The 20,917-nt window shown below is 40.7% G+C and overlaps 3 protein-coding genes across 3 annotated transcripts; all 3 read right to left on the bottom strand.

The window, feature by feature from the left end:
* Nucleotides 1-262: 262 nt before the first annotated feature.
* Nucleotides 263-5,995, bottom strand: MONOS_8373 (Clathrin heavy chainC). The gene is made up of 3 exons (XM_067878779.1): nucleotides 5,929-5,995; nucleotides 2,823-5,867; nucleotides 263-2,557 (listed from the first exon to the last, which is right to left on the bottom strand). The coding sequence occupies exons 1-3, from the start codon at nucleotides 5,962-5,964 to the stop codon at nucleotides 533-535; spliced, it is 5,106 nt and encodes a 1,701-aa protein (XP_067726939.1). The 5' UTR covers nucleotides 5,965-5,995; the 3' UTR covers nucleotides 263-532.
* A 2,733-nt stretch (nucleotides 5,996-8,728) lies between these two features.
* Nucleotides 8,729-15,145, bottom strand: MONOS_8372 (uncharacterized protein; the record flags this gene model as incomplete). Its single annotated transcript, XM_067878778.1, has 2 exons — nucleotides 8,729-10,712; nucleotides 10,944-15,145. The coding sequence occupies 2 exons, from the start codon at nucleotides 15,143-15,145 to the stop codon at nucleotides 8,729-8,731; spliced, it is 6,186 nt and encodes a 2,061-aa protein (XP_067726938.1).
* Nucleotides 15,146-15,989: 844 nt separating this feature from the next.
* On the bottom strand, nucleotides 15,990-20,426 carry MONOS_8370fu8371 (uncharacterized protein; the record flags this gene model as incomplete). The annotated part of the gene is made up of 1 exon (XM_067878777.1): nucleotides 15,990-20,426. The coding sequence occupies one exon, from the start codon at nucleotides 20,424-20,426 to the stop codon at nucleotides 16,119-16,121; it is 4,308 nt and encodes a 1,435-aa protein (XP_067726937.1). The 3' UTR covers nucleotides 15,990-16,118.
* Between the last annotated feature and the right edge of the window lie 491 nt (nucleotides 20,427-20,917).

The following is a 20,917-nucleotide window of genomic DNA, read 5'->3' as shown; positions in this document are numbered from 1 at the left end:
TCAGATAATGACTGTGAACAAAAATTTAGCAAAATCTCAAAATGTTAAAAATGATGAGTTTCCAACAGCAACAAAACTGTTCTTTTTGTAAGTTTAATTGTTCAAGTGCATTTCTATTCTTTTCTTTTTCATTCATTTTTTTTTTTTTTTTGTTTGTGGTATTTAATTGATGGTGTTTGATGAGCTGCATTTGGCATCATTCCTCGAATGCGGCACTTGCAGCACTCCATCATCAAAAATATATGTGTAGGCAGTCATTTCAAAGGCACAGTTTAAATTTGTTTTTTGTTTATTATGATCATTGTTCGACATATCTGTGAAAAAGGCGCCAAATCACTTTTATGAATTATTGAATCAAAAAAAAAAATATTTAACAGTCAAAAAAGGTGGGCAGGTTGAAAATAAATCAGATTATTATTATTTGCTTTTTTTAAAAATAATTGTATAAAAAGAAAATTAACTTGTTTCATTTTGAAAATCTGATAAAAATGAATTCTTCAATGTAACTCAACAGCTTTTAATGAAACGCACATTATCCTGAATAAAATGGACTTGCTGGTGGAATGCCTGGTTGCATTGCATTCTGGCCATAATAAGGTGGAGACGGTGTTGGAATATAACCACCTGGCGTGGGGACATATCCAGGAGGAGGCGTTGCCATCATCATTTGCGGTGGCATTGAAGCAATTCCAGATGTGCTCATTCCCATCATTGGTGTAATAACTTCATTTTCCATTGGCTTAGCAGCAGCTTCCTCTTCGGCTTCTTTCGCTTTTTGCTCCTTCATTGCGGTTAATTCAGCTGAAAGATTATTCACTTTGTTGACATACTCTTTGGTTGAGTTAACAAAGTATGGCATGGCATAATCTCTCAGATTTGCGATCCATGCAACCTCCATAACAACATCAGGTGGAAGAATCTCATAGCAAGTGTACAAGCACGCAGCGAAGCAGCTTGCTCTGTCTTTCTCCTCAATCTCCATTGCAAAGAAGCGCAAAAGCTCTTCTGCAACATCTTTGTCTCCAGATTCTGCAGTAGCAACCATTGCATCCTGATACATCTGATCCTTCTTGGCCAACTCCACAGCGTGTGCAAATCTCTTGTTCTTGGTATACAACCATGTGGCCAGACGGCGCATTCTCAGAAGAGGATGAGCTTCGAGTCTTCTTGAAAGACCAAGTTGATCGAATGTTGGGTAGTTCTCGATTGAAGCACGCAGAGAATCCACATCTTCTTCCTCCAAATAGAGATCGTTCACAGCCTCGTTAACTTCTGGAATCTCTGGTTTTGTTGATGACTGAACAAACAAAAGATATGGCTTGATGAGTGCAAGCATTCCAGAACGGCGAAGTTGAGAAACAACACGTGTGTTGTCAATGCGAGGAGCCATTACAGAAAGAAGGTCGCACAGCAATGTTGGGTGCTGTTTAAGATACACATCGATTGCACGATAGAAGATCTCCATGTTGGTAACCTTCTGGATGATATCTTTGAATTGTGCATGATTCCAAGCATCGATATGCTCCATCATCTTTGTGGCAGCTGAGTCATACTCGTCGTAATGGCAGTACAACACGCACAACTCGGACCATTGCAGATTCTGTTCGCAGACTGTAAGCATTTTGGCAATGTTGATCTTTGAGTGGAACAATTTAATATGTTCCATAAGCTTCTCAGGCTTGAAGCGAGAGTACAAAATACCCAATTCTGTGAACATTCCCATATGTGTTCTTTCTAATCTCATTGCATATTCCAGCAATGAAATAACTTCTTCGAACCTGCCTCTGTCTGTGTAGTATTGAACCAATTCTTCCAGCTCATCAGCCTGAACAACAATGTTGACACCACACATCTGTGCAAGACGGAACTGATGTGCATCAACACATGCAAAGCACACTTCTTTCCAAGTTCTGATTGATTGAGCTTTTCTTGCTGCATCCACAGCTCCCTGGTACTGGCCAAGGCATACAAGGGTTGACGCCAAGCGAGCATAATTTCCAATATGATTGAAAAGAATGCGAGCAGCATTGTACATTTGTTCATCGAAGCATCTTTCTCCAATTCCATCGAGATCTGCCTGGTTCGACTGAGAAATAAACTCCTCAATCTCTGCAAGGGCATCGATCTTAGCATATGCATACACCAATTCGCTATCAATCAGTTGCTCCTTCAACACTCTTGCCATTTTCAGGTACTTCACCAGAGCACCATACAGATTGCTGTCTCTTGCAGCGCTGATGACTTCGTGGTAGTTGTTCGGGTCTTCTGCGCGGAGATAGGAGTCGATCGATTTCTCGACCATTCCTCTGTCCAATTGTCCCTTTGCCACAAGCGACCAGCACTCTTTTGTGTTAACAGCAACAGCATAATCATACGCTCTCTCAACATCGTCAATTTGATCCAAAAGAACTCCGATGGCTTCTTTGTGATGATCAAACTTTTTGTACATTTCAAATGCCTCTTCATTCAATCCAGATGAAAGAGCAAACTTGGCAACTTCGATTCCATCATAGTTGTCCAATCTTTGGATGTACTCTTTAACGCGATTGCTACCAGCCTTTACAATAAAAATTTTATCATTAAAAATAAAATTGGATAAAAAAATAAAATTTGTCATTCAATAATAAACGATAAAAAGTTATATCAAAAAATTTTATACAGTATGAGTGAGTATTCAGAAAAAAGTTTGATATCATTCAAACATTGGTTCGTCAAAAACACGGATGAATATGGCTGTTATACAGCACTCATCATTACTCATCAAAATCATGTTTGAAATAAATTTTTTTTCTTCAAAATTTTTTGGATTTCTCCAATCAAACCTTAATAGCAGTAATAAGAAGCAAGTTTTGCAAGTTTCTGTTTGATGAGAAGTCGCTCTTTCTCAACATGATGACTTCCAACAGCTCAATCAGTTCATTGGGAAGATTAGCGCTAACAAATGCTTTCACTGTATCAGACACTTCATTCGGGTTTTTGCAAGCTGGAAGTGCTGATGATGTAACCTGGTCAATGACTGCTCTTCTGTTCGGGTTCTCTTCATTCAAAACTTGGGCCCACAAGTCTTTGTCCCTTCGTTCAACGAGATATTTGGCTTGTTCTTTGAAAAGAGAATTGTTGTTCGTCAGTTGGATCATCTCCTGGTCACATTTGCCGCGGCGATAGCAAATAACAGCACGACGTGGATCGCGTTTCTCGCAGAACTTACCAACAACGAGGGAATCGTAGAACTGATTGTCAGTCAGGAATTGGTCAGCATTTGTGTTTGTCTCCACATAGATTTTGGCCAATGCAGAATGGCAAGCAGGGTCTGTGTTTCCGTCCTCAGATACACGCGCCTCGAGGAATGGCTGTAGAATGCGGAGTCTGTTGCGACGTTCGCATTCTTCGACAAGTTGGTCGATCGGGCATTCGTTTTTCACCAATCCCAAAAGTGAGTTAATGAATTCTTCGTTTGCTTCGACATCCAACAATGTTCCAACAACAACAGGTGTAGCTTTAGCGTTGAATCCTGTCACATACCTTTCAATGGCCTTGTGAAGGTTGTTATGATACAGATACTTCACCAATTCGTCCACATATCCATATCTGTCGCACACAATCATCAGCGCTGTTGGTTCAATCTTTGATTCCTTCAGCAAATCTTTCACTTCCTTTGGATCGTACCACTTGCTTTCTCTGACAACGCGCTCCACGTCTTTGATCTGTCCGGTCTTCACAGCAGATTGAATGAAGCGGAAAACAAGCTCCTTATCTTCAATAGTTGCAGCGACTCCCTGAAGATACAGATACACAGCTTCAACCATTCCTCCTTGCTCCAAAATAGTAATCATTTCTTTTGGATCAATGACGCCTGTGCACTTCTTGCACACTTCCACACACAAGGGCAGGTTGGCCTTGTTCTTTGTCAGTTGTTTCAAACACGCTGTACCAATAGCAACATCACGCTGCTCGCTCACATCATGAATGTAGCTTGTAACAAACTCCATCGTCATCTTGTTAGTGAAGACAATGCATCTCAAGATATCAGGCAAAGCATCATAATGTTCCAATGCTCTGTTATAGAGACCTGCTTTTTCGCAGCAATGTGCAATATATGCTTGATCATATTCAGTAAACAGTCTTTTCTCGAAAAGTGCATTTGCAACATCCGGTCGCTTCAGCAGCAGAATTTCGAGATAGCGTGTCTGCAATTTCGCTTGAGTTGGCTCGTTCTTTGCGAGAACGCCAACCATCACGCCAGTCAGTTCTTTGATCAAATCAAACTGGAACAGAATTTCCATCGCTTCGCCAATGTCGATGAGAGGTCCTTCGGGAGCGTTGTCATACAAAAGCTTGCAGAATTGCTCGGAACCAGCAGGGTTAATCTGGCAAACACCTCTAAGAAGCTCAGTGTACGGCGCTTTATAATTGTTGCTCTTGCAGTATTTGATCACATTCTCGTATTCTCCCAACTCGCAATAGATTTGAGCTACTTTTTCATGTGATTTGGATTGCAAATAAATAATAAGAGCCAACTGAATGTCGTATTGACGCAAGAAGTTGCCAAGTTCTTCAGAAGCAGAGATTTTCCCTTCCTGCATCCATTTTTGAACCATCTCTTTGTGTCCTTGTTGCATAACGGGAATCAACAGCTCAAGTGATTCACGTTCGTTCAACTTTCCTTTGTCCAGCAATAATGCCAAGTACTGCATGATGGGCAATGCCTGTCCTGGGATAGGAGCAGCTGCTTTGAAGCGTTGGATGGTCTGGGCAGTTCTCAATGCACCACCAGGAGACGAGGCAACAACACGAGCAGCCTCCTGATAGTTCTGTGCAGCAAATGCAGCTTCAAATTGTTCGGTGAACAGCTCTTCGGTTCCAGTCAGGTTTGCTCTGCTTGCAATACGTACAGCTAAAGGAACGTTCTTCAACTTTTGAGTGATGAAAGGTACCAAAGTATTTGGATTGACTGTGATTGATAGAACTTGTCCTTGTTGGTTTATTCCAATCACGCCGTTCTCTGTTTCTTCAGAGATTGTTGAAAAGATAAGCGAAGGCGAAACTTTTGACATCAAAACAAGAGCTGCATCTCCAATGTCATAAGCAGAGAGCAATCCCATAGCGGAAATTACGAAAATCAATCCAAAGCGAGTGCTGTATTCCATTGCAATGGGGACATCCTTATCATCCAAAAAGCGAATATCTTGCATCATTTTTGCTGGTGCATCAACGTCCAATTCATTTATTAAAAGTTTGTTGTTTACTGCCATGACCATAAGATTTGACTGAACTTGCTTTCCCATAAGTTGCCCTTGAATAAACATTCCGGCATTCCCTGGTAAAAATTGAGACTTCTTTTTGGACACATTATAAACTTGAATCGCTCCAATAAGACGTTGTGTTGTAGGATCAACCATTGATCCCTGGAGCATAAGCCAGTTCTTGTTTGCATCTGCTCTATAATTGATGATATTGTATCCTTCAAGTTGCGGTAAGCGCTGGAAAACAAGTTCTGGGATGCTTTCTGCATCCATTGTGCAATGGTAAACACCGTTTGTGGTGACAAGAGCCAATGTTGAAATGTCAAGCCATTTCATGTAAACAACATTTTCTGTCATTTTAAATGATTTCAAGCGTGAACCGATATCGAAGTTATACACTTGAATCGATGGCCCTCCTTTAAGTGCAAGAATATTGGATTTGGGATGAGGTGCAACAAGGTCTGCTCCCATTTTGTGCTGATCTCTTTGTGATGGATTACGAGGATTCAAACGTATAACATATTTGTCTGCTCCAATGAGTGTTTGGCATGTCAATGCTGTTTCTGATTGAAGAGAGGTTGTTGTGAAAGAAATGAGAGATGGATCTGACACAACAGTTTTTAACTTAAAATGCAAACAAAAAATTATATGGTTAATATAAAAAACAAAATGTGTTTCCACATACATCAAGTAAGGTCTTAGTCTTTACTGGATCTTCCATGCTTAACAAGCTTCTTTTTGGTTTAAAAAGAAAGCAATTAATGGTATTTTTGATGAATTTTGAATATTATAAGTGATGTGATTTTTTCTTTTTTTGAAAATGAAGGTTTTGTTTACTTAAAAAAAAACTTTTTGTTCATATATTACAAGAAAATTATAAATCTCTTTTCAAGATTTCCTCCATCCAATTTGTTGTCCAAATGGAATTTTTTTTTGAAATGGAAAATCTCAAAAATGAGAAGGCTTTCATATTTTTGAATTCATATTTAAAAATTAATAAATAAAAATTCATTCAACTTGTTATTCAAAATTTATCAAATTGAAAAATGAAAAAATGGGCACATTTTTTGACACAAATTGATTACTGATTGATTGCCGGAAAGCGATCACAATATTGTTTGTTTGAGTTATTCATAAGATGGATAAGAATTTGAACATATTATTCATGTGTTATTATTTTTGAAAAGTCGCGAATTTTTCATTGTCATGTTTATTGAAATATGTCTAAATTTTTTTGAAAAGTTCCATTTGCCGAATTTTCAAAAAAAAAAAAACATATTTTCATCATATTTCTGTTTTCATTTTTAAAACAACACTTTAATGAAAATTATAACATTGTTTGTGTTTTGATATCCAGTTAAGTGATGTTTTTGACGTGGAAACAGAAATATGATGAAAATATGTTTTTTTTTTTTTTGAAAATTCGGCAAATGGAACTTTTCAAAAAAATTTAGACATATTTCAATAAACATGACAATGAAAAATTCGCGACTTTTCAAAAATAATAACACATGAATAATATATTCAAATTCTTATCCATCTTATGAATAACTCAAACAAACAATATTGTGATCGCTTTCCGGCAATCAATCAGTAATCAATTTGTGTCAAAAAATGTGCCCATTTTTTCATTTTTCAATTTGATAAATTTTGAATAACAAGTTGAACAATTACAAATTATAAATTAACTGTTTTCGAATTGTTTTTTTGAAAAAAAAAGACAATTCACAAAAATACAAGTGTGGCGATAAAATGAATATGTTTCGATGAATTCTCATAAATCATTTTTTCACAATGATAAAGTCGAATGTTAATTCACACATGTTCTTCGAAAGAAGTTCATAAAAAAATTGTTGGATATTGGAAATGGTATATTTTTCATTAAATGGATGAATAGAACCTAACGCAATCTCTTCATAATTGGAGGTGTTGAAAAAACTGTTGAATTCGACAAATGGTTGTGAAGAAAAAAATATAACAGACATTGAAGTTTAAAGCAAATGTGGATATTTCGAAAAATTGAAAGAAAAGAAGATTTGAAAATTAAAAAAAAAAAAAAGAAAGAAAGAAAAAAGAATTGTTTTTTCGTTCCTGACAGAAGCGCCGAAACACTTGTTCCTCTTATCAAATCTCATATTCATCAAGGAACAACAATAATGAGCAATGAATGGTGTGCATTTAGTATCTTGAAGGATCAAGGTTGCATTCATCAAACAGTTAATCATTCAAAGAATTTTGTGGATACAGATACACAGGGATGAACAAATACAGAAGAAGGAAAGTGTTCACATCTGAGATCTGTATTTTCAAGACAAGGTATATGGGAAATGAATAATTGAGAATACATTTCTTTTTGAATGATGAAAAAACAGAGTTAGTTTCTTTTTTGATTATTGAGAAATATATCGTTTATGTTAATGAAAATGAGAGTGAAATGATGGAAGATGAAGAAAATTCTGAAATAATTCCACATCAATTGAAGATATTGACAAATTTTCAGCTCCAGTCGATAAGAATGCTTAAAGCGAAAAGATTTCTGATGGAGAAAATGCAGAAGAAAGAATGGAAGGATAACTAATTGAATTTTTTGTTCATGATTGTGAAAAAAGTTGGTTTTTTTTTCCCATTCATTATTCTTATCAGTTATGTTCGGATTATTAATTCATAATTGTTCTTCAAAAATTATTCAATCAAAAAATATGATAATTCTGAAAAAAATTGAGTGTGTTATTAAATAAATTAATATTTTTCATTCAAAAATTAAACTTCGATATAGGACTTTTTTGCTAGTGTTATTTTAAATCCAAAAAAATCTTAATTAAATGAAGAATATGTTTTTTTTTCGATAAAAATGATAAAAAAAAAAATAATTTTCAAAAAGAACGAAATCAATCAATTAAGAATTATCAGCTAAATATAATAAATAGAAAAGGCTTCATGATAACCCCGTGATAAATTGAAGTATTTATCTTTAAAAGTCAAAATAGAAATATACATGAACAATCTAAATATAATTAATTAAATATGAAAATAAAGATTAAAAAAATGTTTATGATTTTAACTTAGCCACAAAATCAAATTTATAAATAAATGCATGAATAAAACTGAAGACTTCAACGTCCTTCAATTTTATTCAATTCAAACATATACACTAATTCGTGTCATTGAGATGAAAAGGTTTCTTCTCTATTAATTTTTACAGAATGAAAGACAATTTTCCAACAAGAATTCATTAATTCAATAAAATACAGATGTAAAGACGAATGGAACACATGAGATAATGCAGTAATCGTAACAAATTATTCGCTTCCACTTTGATGCTTTTTACCATCCATTTGCAGACCCCCTTCTCCCTTCCCCAGCTCAAATTCTTATAAAATGAACATAGACAAAAAAATGAAACTCATATTTAATATCGCTCATTTCATTTGATTGACATATTCCAATTCACAAATATTGTCATTTTCCATTCTTTCTCATTCCCTTCACTCTCCTTCCCCTCTCATCAGGGGAGCATACTGGTTGATCTGTGACGTTTTCTTAGCCAGTCCCACAAGAGCCTTGTGTGTTGGGAAGAGGCAGCAGAAAAACGATCCCAGCGTGGTTGTCAAAGAGAACACAAAAAACACAATCTGCAAAGTTGAGTACAGCTGAAGCTCCTTCCGCCCGTCCTCTGACACAATGTCCGTGAAGCTGTCAATGGCAGCACGCAGATCATGCGTCATCGCAGACACCACAAACTGGAACGATCTGTGTGTTGCTGTTATCTGCGTGGGGTTCTCCACCTGTGTCAATGTCACTGCTGATGCAATGAACTCCTCCATCAGCCCCGCCAGCCCTGCAAATGACCCATTCAACCCGTAGATGCGCTCCGGATCGTCGCAGTCTCCTTCCACAAGAGGGATGCACTGCGTCGTCTGCATCAGAAGCGTGTGCAGAACTGTGTTCGCTTTCACCGTCCGTCTTGTGGACACAGCATCAATCAGCTCATCTCCTGTCAGATACAACGGATCCCCCGCATCGGCACCTTCGTTCACTTTCCGGTTCAGCACACACACAAACGGAAGCAGCTTTCGCATCTGCGAGAGGACAAGTGTCGAATTCCCTGACATGTGCGATAAGTCTGCCCATGCTGGATTTGTTGCATCTGACACAACAAACGCAATAGACGGAAGAGTCAGAGTTGGAGCATAGACAATGTTCACTGCACACAACACAAACATCTCCAGAATCTGCGCGCGGTGAGTGGACAAGAAGACTGCATGGTTTGCGGTGGTGATGTTCCACAGGGTGTATGCCCCGATAAAGTAGTATATCGCTGAGAATGACACGATGCACATCAGCGCCACCACAATCTGTACATACATTGAGCGCGGAATCAGCGTCCCTACTTTCCCCATCGCTTCTTCTGCATACGCCTGCCGCGTCTCCCGCTCCCTCTTCTGCTCCTCTGCATCATCAGCCCCATGCTCCTCATCAAACACACCCCCACCTACCTCTTGTTCTTGTTCTTTCTCCTGCTCTTTTCGTGTTCCCTTCCCCTTTCTGTATGCCATCTGCTGCTCATTTGAGATCTGCGAGTTGTGTCTGCTTTGCATCTGCCCAATCGACGAGGCAGATGCTCTGTGTGAATACGAGTGGAAAGACGACTGCGATGCTGACGAGTTCAGAGAGGCTGGTGAACACACAGGAGCCTCTTTCGAATAGAAGTTTCGAGTCATCACTGCAAACTGTGCTATGTTGTTGTTTTTTTGCTCCTGCTTCACTTCTCCTGCAGACAGCATGTGCAGCGAGTGTTGTGACGATGAAGAGGACATTTTTGTTCTGAGGGCAGCCGAAGACGAGTTGGCGATTGAAGACGAAGACACAACAGAAGAAGATGACTTTGAAGGCAGAGTTGATGTGGAATTTGAGCTTGATGGCGGGCTTGGAGAGGCAGAGGGAGAAGAAGGAGATATCACACTTGTACCGAATGATGACTCAGGTGAAAGCGTACATACAGGCATACCCTGAGGCGCATTGGCATTCAGATGGGTGATCGGGCTGGGGCTTCCAAACGAGGCAGAAGAGGAAGTGGTGGAAGATGCTGTGGAAGAAGAGGAGGAGGAAGAAGAGGAAGAAGGAGTCGTTGGATTCTGCTGTGCAATGGACGTTGTTGTCTGCCAATTCGATGCGCCATCCAGTTTTGGGGTGTGATGAGGTGAAATCCCAAAGAATGAGAAGTTCAGCTCAGTTGTGGGTGTCTCTGGTATCAGCGACAGACGCGACATTTCATTGGAGACGCCTGGCTGATAGGCAGATTTGAAGGAGGTGAGCATTGAAGAAGAAGGAGAAGTTGTAGAAGGAGAAGTGGAAGAGGAGGAGGATGATGAAGATGAGGATGAAGAAGAGGAAGAGGAAACAGAAGAAGTGCTAGGAAAATGAGAAATTGAAGAAGACTGTGAAGAAGTGCCTGGAGGAAAAGGTGTGCTATTCGTTTGATTTATATTTGACTGGAAAGAAGGCATAGCTTGGAAATTGTTGTTGTTTCGGTTGTTCGAATAAAACCCTGATGCAAAAGAAGAAGAAGAAGAAGAAGAAGAAGAAGAAGAAGAAGAAGAAGAAGAAGAAGGAGGAGGAGGAGGAGGAGGAGGAGGAGGAGGAAATGATGACAGAGAGGAAGAAGAAGAAGAAGCGGATGTGGAAGAGGAAGCCGAAAACGGGAATGATTGCATCTTCTGAGAGTTCTTCTCAAATCCCTGCATTCTCTCAGAATGTTGCTTTGTTTGTGTGTTTTGCTCTCCAATCAGTCCACTCAGCCCTTCTGTTTTATTCCCACCCGACGTCTCCTTCTCCTTCTGCTGCTGCTTCTGTATTCTCCTCTGCTCCTCCTCGTTCTCAAACTCCTTCAGCTTCTCCTCCTCTCCTCGCTCTTCAGCGCCTTCCTCCAACTTCCGCTTCAGCGCCCTTATCTTCTCCTTCGGTACTGTCATAATCTTCAGAAAGATCTTCGCCCGGTCTGCTTTGACCGACCGGATGGAGATGGTGTATTGCACAATGTGCAGCACAAGCGCCCCAGCGATGATGAAGAAGCCCAAAAAGCAGTTCATCCAGAAGATGGTGTCAGCACGCTGTGTGGCTGCCTCTACATACGCATAATAGTTCTTCTTCAGCGCCTCCATCGACGGGATGACGGTGTTTGCGCCGAGGAAGAAGACTCCGCTCTCGAAGATGGAGACATCTTCATTGGGGTGCTTCCAGATGCGGAAGGCGTTGGACACGGCGGTGTTGGTGAGTGAGATCACACTCATCTTCTGCTCCCACCACTCACACGCCACATGCATCTTTGACGACGCCAAGAGAACAGGAATTGTGCTGGCTTCGACAGAGGCGTAGATGCTCTCCTGAGGAATGGAGGAATACAAAGATGACAGATGAGAAGACGAGAGAAGGCAGGCTGATCGCAGAAGATGCATTGAGCGGTTCAGGGAGGGGAATGAGTTGTCATCACAATTTTGAAGATAAACCAATTCTTTTGAAGAATAAGCATCTTTTTGCAAATCTCTCTGTAAATTCAACTGAGTCATCGCTTCAATGTGTTCATTTCCGTTAACTGTCGGAAACAAGCCAGGAACATCTACCCTTCTGCTTGAGCTGTTCCTCTGTATCTCAGTCATCCTCGCATACAATTCACACTCCAAAAGCGCTGCTGACAGCTGCGTGGTCTGCTTCACAGCATCTGCAGCTACGCGGCAGAAGGCGAAAGTGCTCTGTGCAATGCAGAAGGAGACGACGGTTGCACACAGCACAAACACCAGGCAGACCACAAGCGTCCCCAGAAACACAGGAAACGTCCTGCTCTGCTGCTTCACACGCTGCTGCAGCTTCCTCCTCCTCCTTCTCCTGTGATGCTCTTTTTGCCTTTTCATCCGCTTCTGCTTCTGCTTCCGCTGCATCCTCTGCCTCATCGCTTGTTGTTGTTGTTGTTGTTGCTGCTGTTTGCCCATTCTGTTTCCTTTCATCGCCATTTGCTTTGAAGATGGTCTTATGCTCCTCTTCTGATCGATGCTGCTGCTTCTTCTGCTGTTGTGCAGACTTCCCTTCTGCCACTCACTCGCTTTCTCACTCTTCTGCAGCTGGCTGTGCGAACTCCGATGGACATCTGACAGGTCCTGTCGAGAGAAAGAGGAACTATCTCGAGACAGTCCTTCATTCGAAGACACAGAAAACCTCCTCTGCTCCTCTTCGCTGAAGCAACTGCTGCTTCTTCTCATTCCTCTTTCCTCTCTCTCTCCCCTTCCTCTTCCTTCTCCTCTTCCTCTTCCTCTGCCAGTCGATGAATCCGTAGCTAACGCGTCATCTCCTCTATTCTCTCTCTCGTTGTCTGACTGCTCAGCACCCACTTTTGCCTTTGCTCTGTCAGCCACGCTCTTCTCCTTGTTCGCCTCCCTCTGTTTAATCTGCGCTGCCCTCTTCATCAGCATCTCTGCATCGTCGTCAGCCCCCGCCACTTCATACAGAAAGCGTCCATAAGACACCAGAATATCCACATTGTTCGGATATCTGTGCAACAACGAGGCAAACTGCACATGCGACGCATACACCTCGTCTGCGGCGTGGTCCATTGCCATCACCAGCTTCCTCACGTCAGGCCTGTCTCTCAGCAGCACTGTGCACGCCATGCTCAGCCAGCCACGCGCCTTCGCCGCGTTCCCTTCAGCCCGCCGCAGGTTCAGCTGCAGCGACATCTCCGCACTCATCTGCCGCTGCTGCTCTTCTGTCCGCTCTTCATCGTCCTGCCTTTGCATGCAGTACAACACAAACCGCTGCCCAAAGTCGTGAAGTGTGTGTAGCGCAGATGCGATCGCCTCCAACTTCATCTGCCGCGACTTGAAGAAGTCTCTGTACACAAACGCCGTAAACAGCCAGTACGATGTGGAGTCCCCCAGATACTTCTCTGCCCTCAGGATGATCGCCTCAGCCAGCCGAAGACACTCGTCCCGGCGGCGCAGCGGCTTCCTGTTGAGAAAGCGAAGCAGAGCAACAAGCGAGCGGAGGGAGGTGCATTTGGTGAGGGTGCGTGGCGGAAGGAGTGTGGATTTTGGAGGAGAAGAGGCAGATTTTGAGAGAGAAGCAGAAGAATCTGAGGGCAAATTTGGCTTTTGCTGGTCTTCGTGAGTGATGTCTTGTGAAGGAGCCTTATTTCCAGTTGAGTCAGCAGGTGTGGCTGTTAAGAGTGTTTGCGAAGGATGTGTTGATGATGATGCAGATGAATTGTCTAGTGGAGTGGATATTTGAGCACACAAAAGAGGAGGCGGGCGATTGAATGAAATAAATTTGGAGATGGCGTGGTGCTTTTCAGAAGTTGGAGAGAAGGATGTTGAAGAAGAAGAAGAGGATGAAGGTGATGTTTGTGTGTTCACAGGATGTGTTGTTGAAGTGGATGAGGAAAAAGAAGAGTTTCTGTTCTGGCTGTTGTTTATGAGTGGAAGTGGAAGATGAAAAAGAGAATGAGTCTTTTGCACAAAATGCTCTTTTCTTTCTTCTTCTTCTTCTTTTTCAGTCATATTTGACTGCTGTTGAAATGAAGACTGATTCTGCTGTTCAGACAGCAGATGAGATGAAGATGCCTCAGAAGTGGAGAAAGCAGTTGGGGAATGTTCAATTGAATCTGAAGAATCGTCAGAGGAGGAATCAGAAGAGGAATCAGAAGAGGAAGAATGAGAGGAAGAAGAAGATGATAATGAAATAGGTTCTTTATCTTCCTGTGTTGCAATATTCAGACGTGAATGAGAATGTGAATGTTCTGCTTTTGTGATGCTCTGGTGAAGTGGTGAAATGGTATGAGTAATCGTCTGGCCAAGAGAAGGAAACGCGTCTTCAGAAGGAGAAGTAGCAGATCTCTGTGTGAATGAGGCAGAAGTCGAAGTAGAAGTGAATGTGGACTCAGCAGGCGACGAAATCAAAGCAAATGCAGAAGGAGAGAGAGGTGTGTGCATATCACTTTCTCCTTCAGTCAGGGGCTTGGTCAGAACCATCTGCTTGCTGGATGTTCTGAGCTGCGAAGAAGAAGACGAGCGGATTCCATTCTGCACAAGCGGTGGGGTGGCTCTGCTCAAAGATGCGAATGACAACGACCGGACATTCGGAGAAATTCTTGGTGTGCTTCGGCGATTTGCAGCGCCTTCTCTGACACCCGCAAGCAGCTGTGGGAAACTTGAGCGGGACGAATTGCTGTCCAATTGGCAGATGGACACTTTGCCTAACAAGTTGCTGCTGCTTTGGCTCAACGGCAGTGTGTTAGCAAATGAAGAAGAGCGTGTTGGATAGCGTGATCCCCTTTGCTTCGTCTTTGATTTCGATTTTGTCTTCTTCTTCTTCTTCTTTCGTTTGGAAATAGGCATCACAGGCATCTCCTCTCCTTCGTCCATTGCCATCCCTCTCTTCTGCATCATGTATGACCCCCATCCACAAAGCAGAGCACACCCAACAACCAGCACACCCACCACACACCAGAACACTACGGTTTCCCCTCCGCTCAGCACCCGACTTCCAAAATAGGTCGATGGATGAGAGGGAATCTCTGCTAGAAACTGCGGTGTGCCTCTTTTGCCGCCTGGATTCAGCACTTCCAGAAAACACCCTGCCAAATGCACGACAAACACTATCCCACTCAGAGACGCCTCAATCACGTTGCCTTCGATGTTGAAGTACGGCCCCACCCCCAAAATCCAGACGATTCTGATTCCAGTCAGAATTGCACCACAGCACGAGACACAGACACCTGTGGCGCTTGTGGTCAGCCCACTCACCAGCACCATCAGAGCAGAGGCAAGCGACCTGACAAAGCCAGATGAGCCGTTGCGCGACCCGAAGGGCTTGTCGCGTTTCAAATCGGGGAAGAAAATAAACAAACCATACATACTGCCAAAGCAACCCCAAAGCACAAAAAAGATCAGTGAGACGACTAAAGTCACAATTTCTTTATTAGTGGAGCAATCTAAAGCACTGTTCCCAGTCCAGCAAGTTGTCCATCCCATCAATGAGATCAAAAACGGAATAAAAAATAGAGTCGAGCAAATGTTAACAAATCCACATGTGAACGCCATAAGAATGTCTGGAATTTTTATCTTTTGTTTATCTATAATACTCACCGCAATAATAATTCCACAAATAAGGACAATGATTGTGCTCACAATTACAAACAAAACAAAATTAAATGTTTGGCTTCTCCAGGATATCGAAAAATCCAGATAGCTGCAAACAAAAAACATGTTCGTGAAAAAATATGTTTTTAATGTATAAATGAAAAAAAGGCAAACGCAAAAAAATCGTAAACTGATTGAAATATAGCGTTATGTAAGGGCCAAGGATTTGAGCGAATCGAGAATCCAATCCATTGAAGCGTAATTATCAAAAGTGAAACAATATGAAAGTCTGTATAAAAAGGATTTTGCTACATGAAAAATCGCATTTTAATAAGAGTAAATTGAATATTAAAAAATGTGCAAACCACTGAAAATCGCCAAAAGTATGAAAATACCCTGAATAATTATAAAAATGCAAATAATGATAATCTTTAAAAAGATATTTTCAAACCATTGCTCAAGGGCTGAAAATGAAGAACGACCAATTCCTATTGTTATGGAATCGATAGGAGTAGTTAGTGAATTATAATTTCCAGCATCTTTTAGATTATCGCTCATACAAAAGCAAAGTTTCTTTTAACTATTCATGGTTATGGGACTTTTAACAAAAACATTAATAAATATTAGCATACATATTTAACAATTAACGAAACAAAAATGTAAAAAATAAAAATGACCATAACGAACAACAACAACAAAAAAGAAAATGTCTGTTTTTAAGTAACATAATTTCAAAAAATGAAATTATTTATCCCCATTCATCGTCTTCATATTCATTAAGAGGGATATCTTCATTGCTTTTGCTACTGTAAAGAGAAGGAATTTCGTCTTCCACTTTCACTTGATCTGATCCTTCTGGCTGTTCCATGCCTTCCTCTTTTGCATATCCAAAATCATCAATTTCTTGTTCAACAGAATCAACATCCTCTTCACGGTTACCATTTTCTTCTTCTTCTTCTTTTTCTTTTCTTTCTCTTTCTTCTCTTTCTTCTCTTTCTTCTTCTTCCTTCTCTTTTTCCTCTTCTTCTTCATTCTCTCCATTTTGATTCAATTGTTCATCACTTCTTTGTTCATTCATTTCTCCCTTGTCAAATTCTTCATCGTCATATGCTTCATAATCATCTTCAGCATCATCCTTCTTCTCTTTCTCTTTCTCTTCTTCTTCTTCTTTTCTCTTTCTCATTTTCTCTCTCTTTTCTTCTTGTATTCTTACCAATTCTTCTTTCCTTTTCTCTTCTTTTTGTTTTGCCTCTTTCAAAATTGAATCAATTTTTCTTGCTACTTCTTCAACATTATCTTCTTCGTCTTCATTTTCTTCTTCTCCTTCCTCTTCTTCCTCCTCTTCTTCTTTTATTTCTTCTTCTCCTTCTTTCTTTTCTTTCTTCTTTTCTCCATTTCCTTCTCCCTCTTCATCCTCAAATTCATCTGCATATTCATCATATTCATCTGCTTTTCCCTCTTCTTTGCTTTCTTTTCCATTTTCTTGTTGATTTTCGGTATTTTTTGCTTTGTTAAAACTTCTTTCTTTCACAACTTCTTCTTCTTCTCTTTCTCTTTCTCTTTCTTTTCCTCTCTCTTCTTCATATCCTTCATATTCTTCTCCTTCTCCTTCACTTTCTCTTTCTTCTCTTTCTTTTTCTTTCTTCTTCATTTGCTCTAATTTCTCCCTCTTCTCTTTCTGAATCCTTTCCAGTTCAATTTTCCTTCTCTTCTCTTTTTCTTCTGATGCCTTCAAAATTGTTGATATTCTCTTGGCTAATTCTTCTGCTTCTTCTTTCTCTTTCTCTTTCTCTTCTTCTTCTTTCTCTTCTTCCTCTTCTTCTCCTTCTTCTTTTCTTTTCTCTTCTTTTCTTTCCTCATTCTCTTTCTCTTCCTCATTCTCCTTCTCTTTCTCCTTTTCTTTCTCCTTCTCCTTCTCCTCTTTCTCCTTCTTCAATCTCTCTAATTCTCTCTTCCTCTTCTCCTCTTTCTCTTTTGACTCCTTCAAAATGACTGAAATTCTCTCTGCCACTTTGTCTGCGGCTTTTTGATCAAATTCATCTTTCTCTTTCTCTTTCTCTTTCTCTTTCTCTTTCTCTTTCTCTTTCTCTTTCTCTTCATCACTCGATGTTATCACTTCTTTTTCTTCGTTTTCTTCATTTTCTTCATTTTCTTCATTTTCAGTGTTTTCTTCATCAAAACCAGCGAAAAATGAATGATTAAAACTGTCTCTTTCACTTGTTGGTTCTTCTTTTTCTTCATCTTTTCCCTCTTTTCCCTCTTTTCCCTCTTTTTCTCCTTCCTTTTCTTTCTCAATTCCTTCGGTTTTGTTATCATTTTGTTCAATTTCTATTCTCATAAAAGATCTTTCTTTGACTTCAACTTCTTCTTCATCTTCTTTTCTTTCTTCTCCTCTTTCTTCCTTCGCTTTTTTCTCTCTTTTCTCTCTTTTCTCTCTTTCCTCTTCCTCTTCTTCCTCTTCTCCTTCTTCTGATGCTTCATCAATTTTGTCCATTGTTGGTTCAATTCGTGTGGGTGGCCTCGAAGAAGAAGAAGAAGATCTTATTGAAGAAGAAGAAGAAGAAGATGATGATGATGATGATGATGAAGTTGAGCGTAAAGATCTTGCAGGCATTGAGTAACTATATATTGGAGAATTCTGATTGTTCTGCTTTGTTTTTGAAGAAGAAGAAGAAGAAGAAGACGGTGATGTTGTTGATCGATAGCTGTTATTGCCATTTCCTTTGCTTCGTGTCAGTCCCATCGATGTTTGTGATCTTCCTTTGTGAAATGCCTCCTCTTTCTCACTCTGCCTCTTGTTCATCTTTCTTCCATCATTGTCATCATCATAATTATCATCAACTTCTTCCTCTTCTCTTTCTCCTCCTTCTCCTCCACTCCTTCTTCCAGTCTGCCTCTTCTTCTCCTCCTCTTTCTCCTTCTCCTTCTCCCCCTTCAGCTGCCTCAAAAACCACTCTCTCTCTTCCCTCTCCTCTTCCCTCGCCCTCTTCCTCTCCTTCTCCTTCCTCATCCTCTCCTCCCTCGCTCTCCTCCTCTCCTCCTTCTGCCTCTTCTCCGACAGCTCCAGTTCTTTCGCATACGGATCAGCTGCAAACGCCTTCTTCACTTTCTCCTCAATCTCTGCCAAATGCCTCCGTCTCTTCACCTCGGCGTCGGTGAATATGATGCGGGGCTCTGCTGACACACTCCCTCTTCTCGATGAAAGTGCGGATGTTGATTGGATGTTCCGATCAGAGCTGTTCTGAATGGAAGAAGATGCAATTGCGTTTGTGTTTGTGGTGGTGGTGGTTGTTGTGCTTGGCTGCTGAGAGTACCTTCCTTTGCCTTCTCCACATTGCATGTCGAATGCTCTCTCTTCTGCAAATGTGCTGTTTGAACGTGTTCTTTCTCCTTCTTCTCCTGTTGATGATGCTGATGATGCTGATGATGCTGCTGATGATGTTGAATAATATGCTGCCGTTCCTCCTGCTGCTCCTGCTCCTGATGATGCATAAGAAGCATTAAATGCACTCGATGCACTTGATGCTCCAAGCATCCTCCCCTTCGCCACTCCAATCACAATCGTCGATGGCTGGCTCAGCTGCGTCAGTCTCTCCACCAGCTGTGCTGAGGGCGTCTTCGGCCGCTTGTACGGCCCTGTGCGGATGACTGTGTTTGGATCTTTCTCCTTCCGGATCTGCCTCAGCCGCTCTTCACGCTGCTTCTCTCGGGCTTCTTTGCTCTCTTTGCCCTTCATTGGGACAGATCTGCTGCTGCTTGGAAGTTCTTGGCGGCTGCTTCGTGCTGACTGCGAGAATTCTGCTGAAGACACAGAAGAAGAGGAGCTTTCACCAAAGTGCTCAGAATTTGGCGAAGAAGAAGATGGATTAGCGTGTTGGCTCGCAGCACTGCCATCTTTTTTCCCAGTTTTTGAAGAAGAAGAAGAAGAAGAGGAAGTAGAAGAGCGGTGAACGTGTTGTGTGTAGTATTCGTGGTGTGACTGGGTGGATGCTCTCAGAGTTATCGATGAATACAGCCGGATGGGAGAGACTGCATTGCGCTGGCTCTTCTGCCGGCGGGCGTTTGAGCTCAGACCTCTGTCATCATTCTGAATGCCTCCAAACACCAAGGCCTCGCTGGGGATTGGAGTTGAAGCAGAAGCAGAAGAAGAAGAATGAGAAGAAGAAGAAGAAGAAGAAGAAGATGATGATGATGATGAAACTGGAGATGACGATGATGTTGAATGAGCATCTGATGCGGCCGATGAGAAAGAGCGAGTTGTGAAGCGAGGAGTGCCAGAAGGAATAGGTGAAATGATTGAAGTGGATGCATTTGATTGTTGAAGTGTTGAAATGGATGAAGAATGAGATGAATTTGATTGATGTGCAGATGATGGCGAAAACTGAGGTGTCTGTTCGCTTTGGGAATCCGGGCGAAGTGGAGGCAATGAAGATGATGTTGAACGCTTTGCCTGCTTGCTGTTTTCTAATGTTGTGTTTTGTGGGTTTACCCCAACTTTCGTTGTTGAAGGCTTCAAAAAAAAATTTGATACCCAAATTAACCACAGTTTCTTACTTGAATCAATCTTAAATTGCAGTGTCAAACGTTGAACTGCTTTTTGTCCATTTGTAACGCATTCCACGTGCTCGCATATTGTTGAGCACAATGATGAAATTCTTGCTCTATAGGCAGCTGAAGTGACAAGATTTGAAGAAGTCAAATAGTCAGGGCCTTGGAAAGTTACGCATTTTTGTATTGGTTCAACATCATCGCTAAGCAGATATTGATTAGTTTTTTCCTCACATATGAAAAGAGAAGGCGTCCATTCAACAGTTATTGTTTTATTACTTATTCCTTGTGGATCAATAAAGACTTGAAGAAGACCGCTAACATCAACCAAATTTTTCAAAAATTTTTTAAGTTCTTCTTCAGTAAAAAATATTCCTTTACTTCCGATTGCTGATGCTGTAGAGCTTTCAGCAAGTTCAGGAAATATGCCTTCAAAATATGCAATAATTCCAAAGGAATGCGGTATTTTGGCAAACTCAGATTGTATTTCTTGAACAGTAAGATGCATTTTTTTCTTTTTCATTAAACTCCCGTCTTTCTGAGAAACAAAATACCAATTGGTAATTAATCCATTCGATATAACGATAGTATGGGGAATTCTTGCCGAATCAAAGGATTTTTCACTGTGGTTTTTTTGCCGCATCATCTGTAAAAAAGGCAAGAAGGTCGAAGTCATTTCTAGAAAATGCTAAAATTGAAACAACTAATTTGATCTAACCACTATAAAATATGAAAACGTTTCAATTTTTCTCGTTCCACAAATAAATTTCGAACTTACACTTTTTTCCCCAAATATATACCATTCAATTAGTTTCGATTTCTTTTTCTTCCATTTATTTCTTCTCCTTTTTTAAGTGGGAAATATGAAAAGTTTGTTTTTCAAACGACAAAATGAATTTCAACATATAAATCATTTTTCAAAATATATAAAATATTCGAAAAAATCTTTCTCAGAAGATCGAAGGTTTTCATCCAGTGTGATTGTCAGACACGTTTATT

The sequence above is a fragment of the Monocercomonoides exilis genome (assembly GCF_001643675.1).
Source record: "Monocercomonoides exilis strain PA203 chromosome Unknown scaffold24-1337568, whole genome shotgun sequence".
NCBI lineage: Eukaryota > Preaxostyla > Oxymonadida > Polymastigidae > Monocercomonoides > Monocercomonoides exilis.
The sequence above is the reverse complement of the archived record's forward strand: the minus strand, read 5'-3'. Positions and strand labels throughout refer to the sequence as shown.

Coding starts and splice junctions, on each gene's coding strand:
- MONOS_8373 (XM_067878779.1), bottom strand. CDS start 5,964: ATGGAAGATCCAGTAAAGACTAAGACCTTACTTGAT. Junction 5,868..5,928: donor AGACTAAGACCTTACTTGAT/GTATGTGGAAAC, acceptor TTGCATTTTAAG/TTAAAAACTGTTGTGTCAGA. Junction 2,558..2,822: donor TTCTTATTACTGCTATTAAG/GTTTGATTGGAG, acceptor TTTATTGTAAAG/GCTGGTAGCAATCGCGTTAA.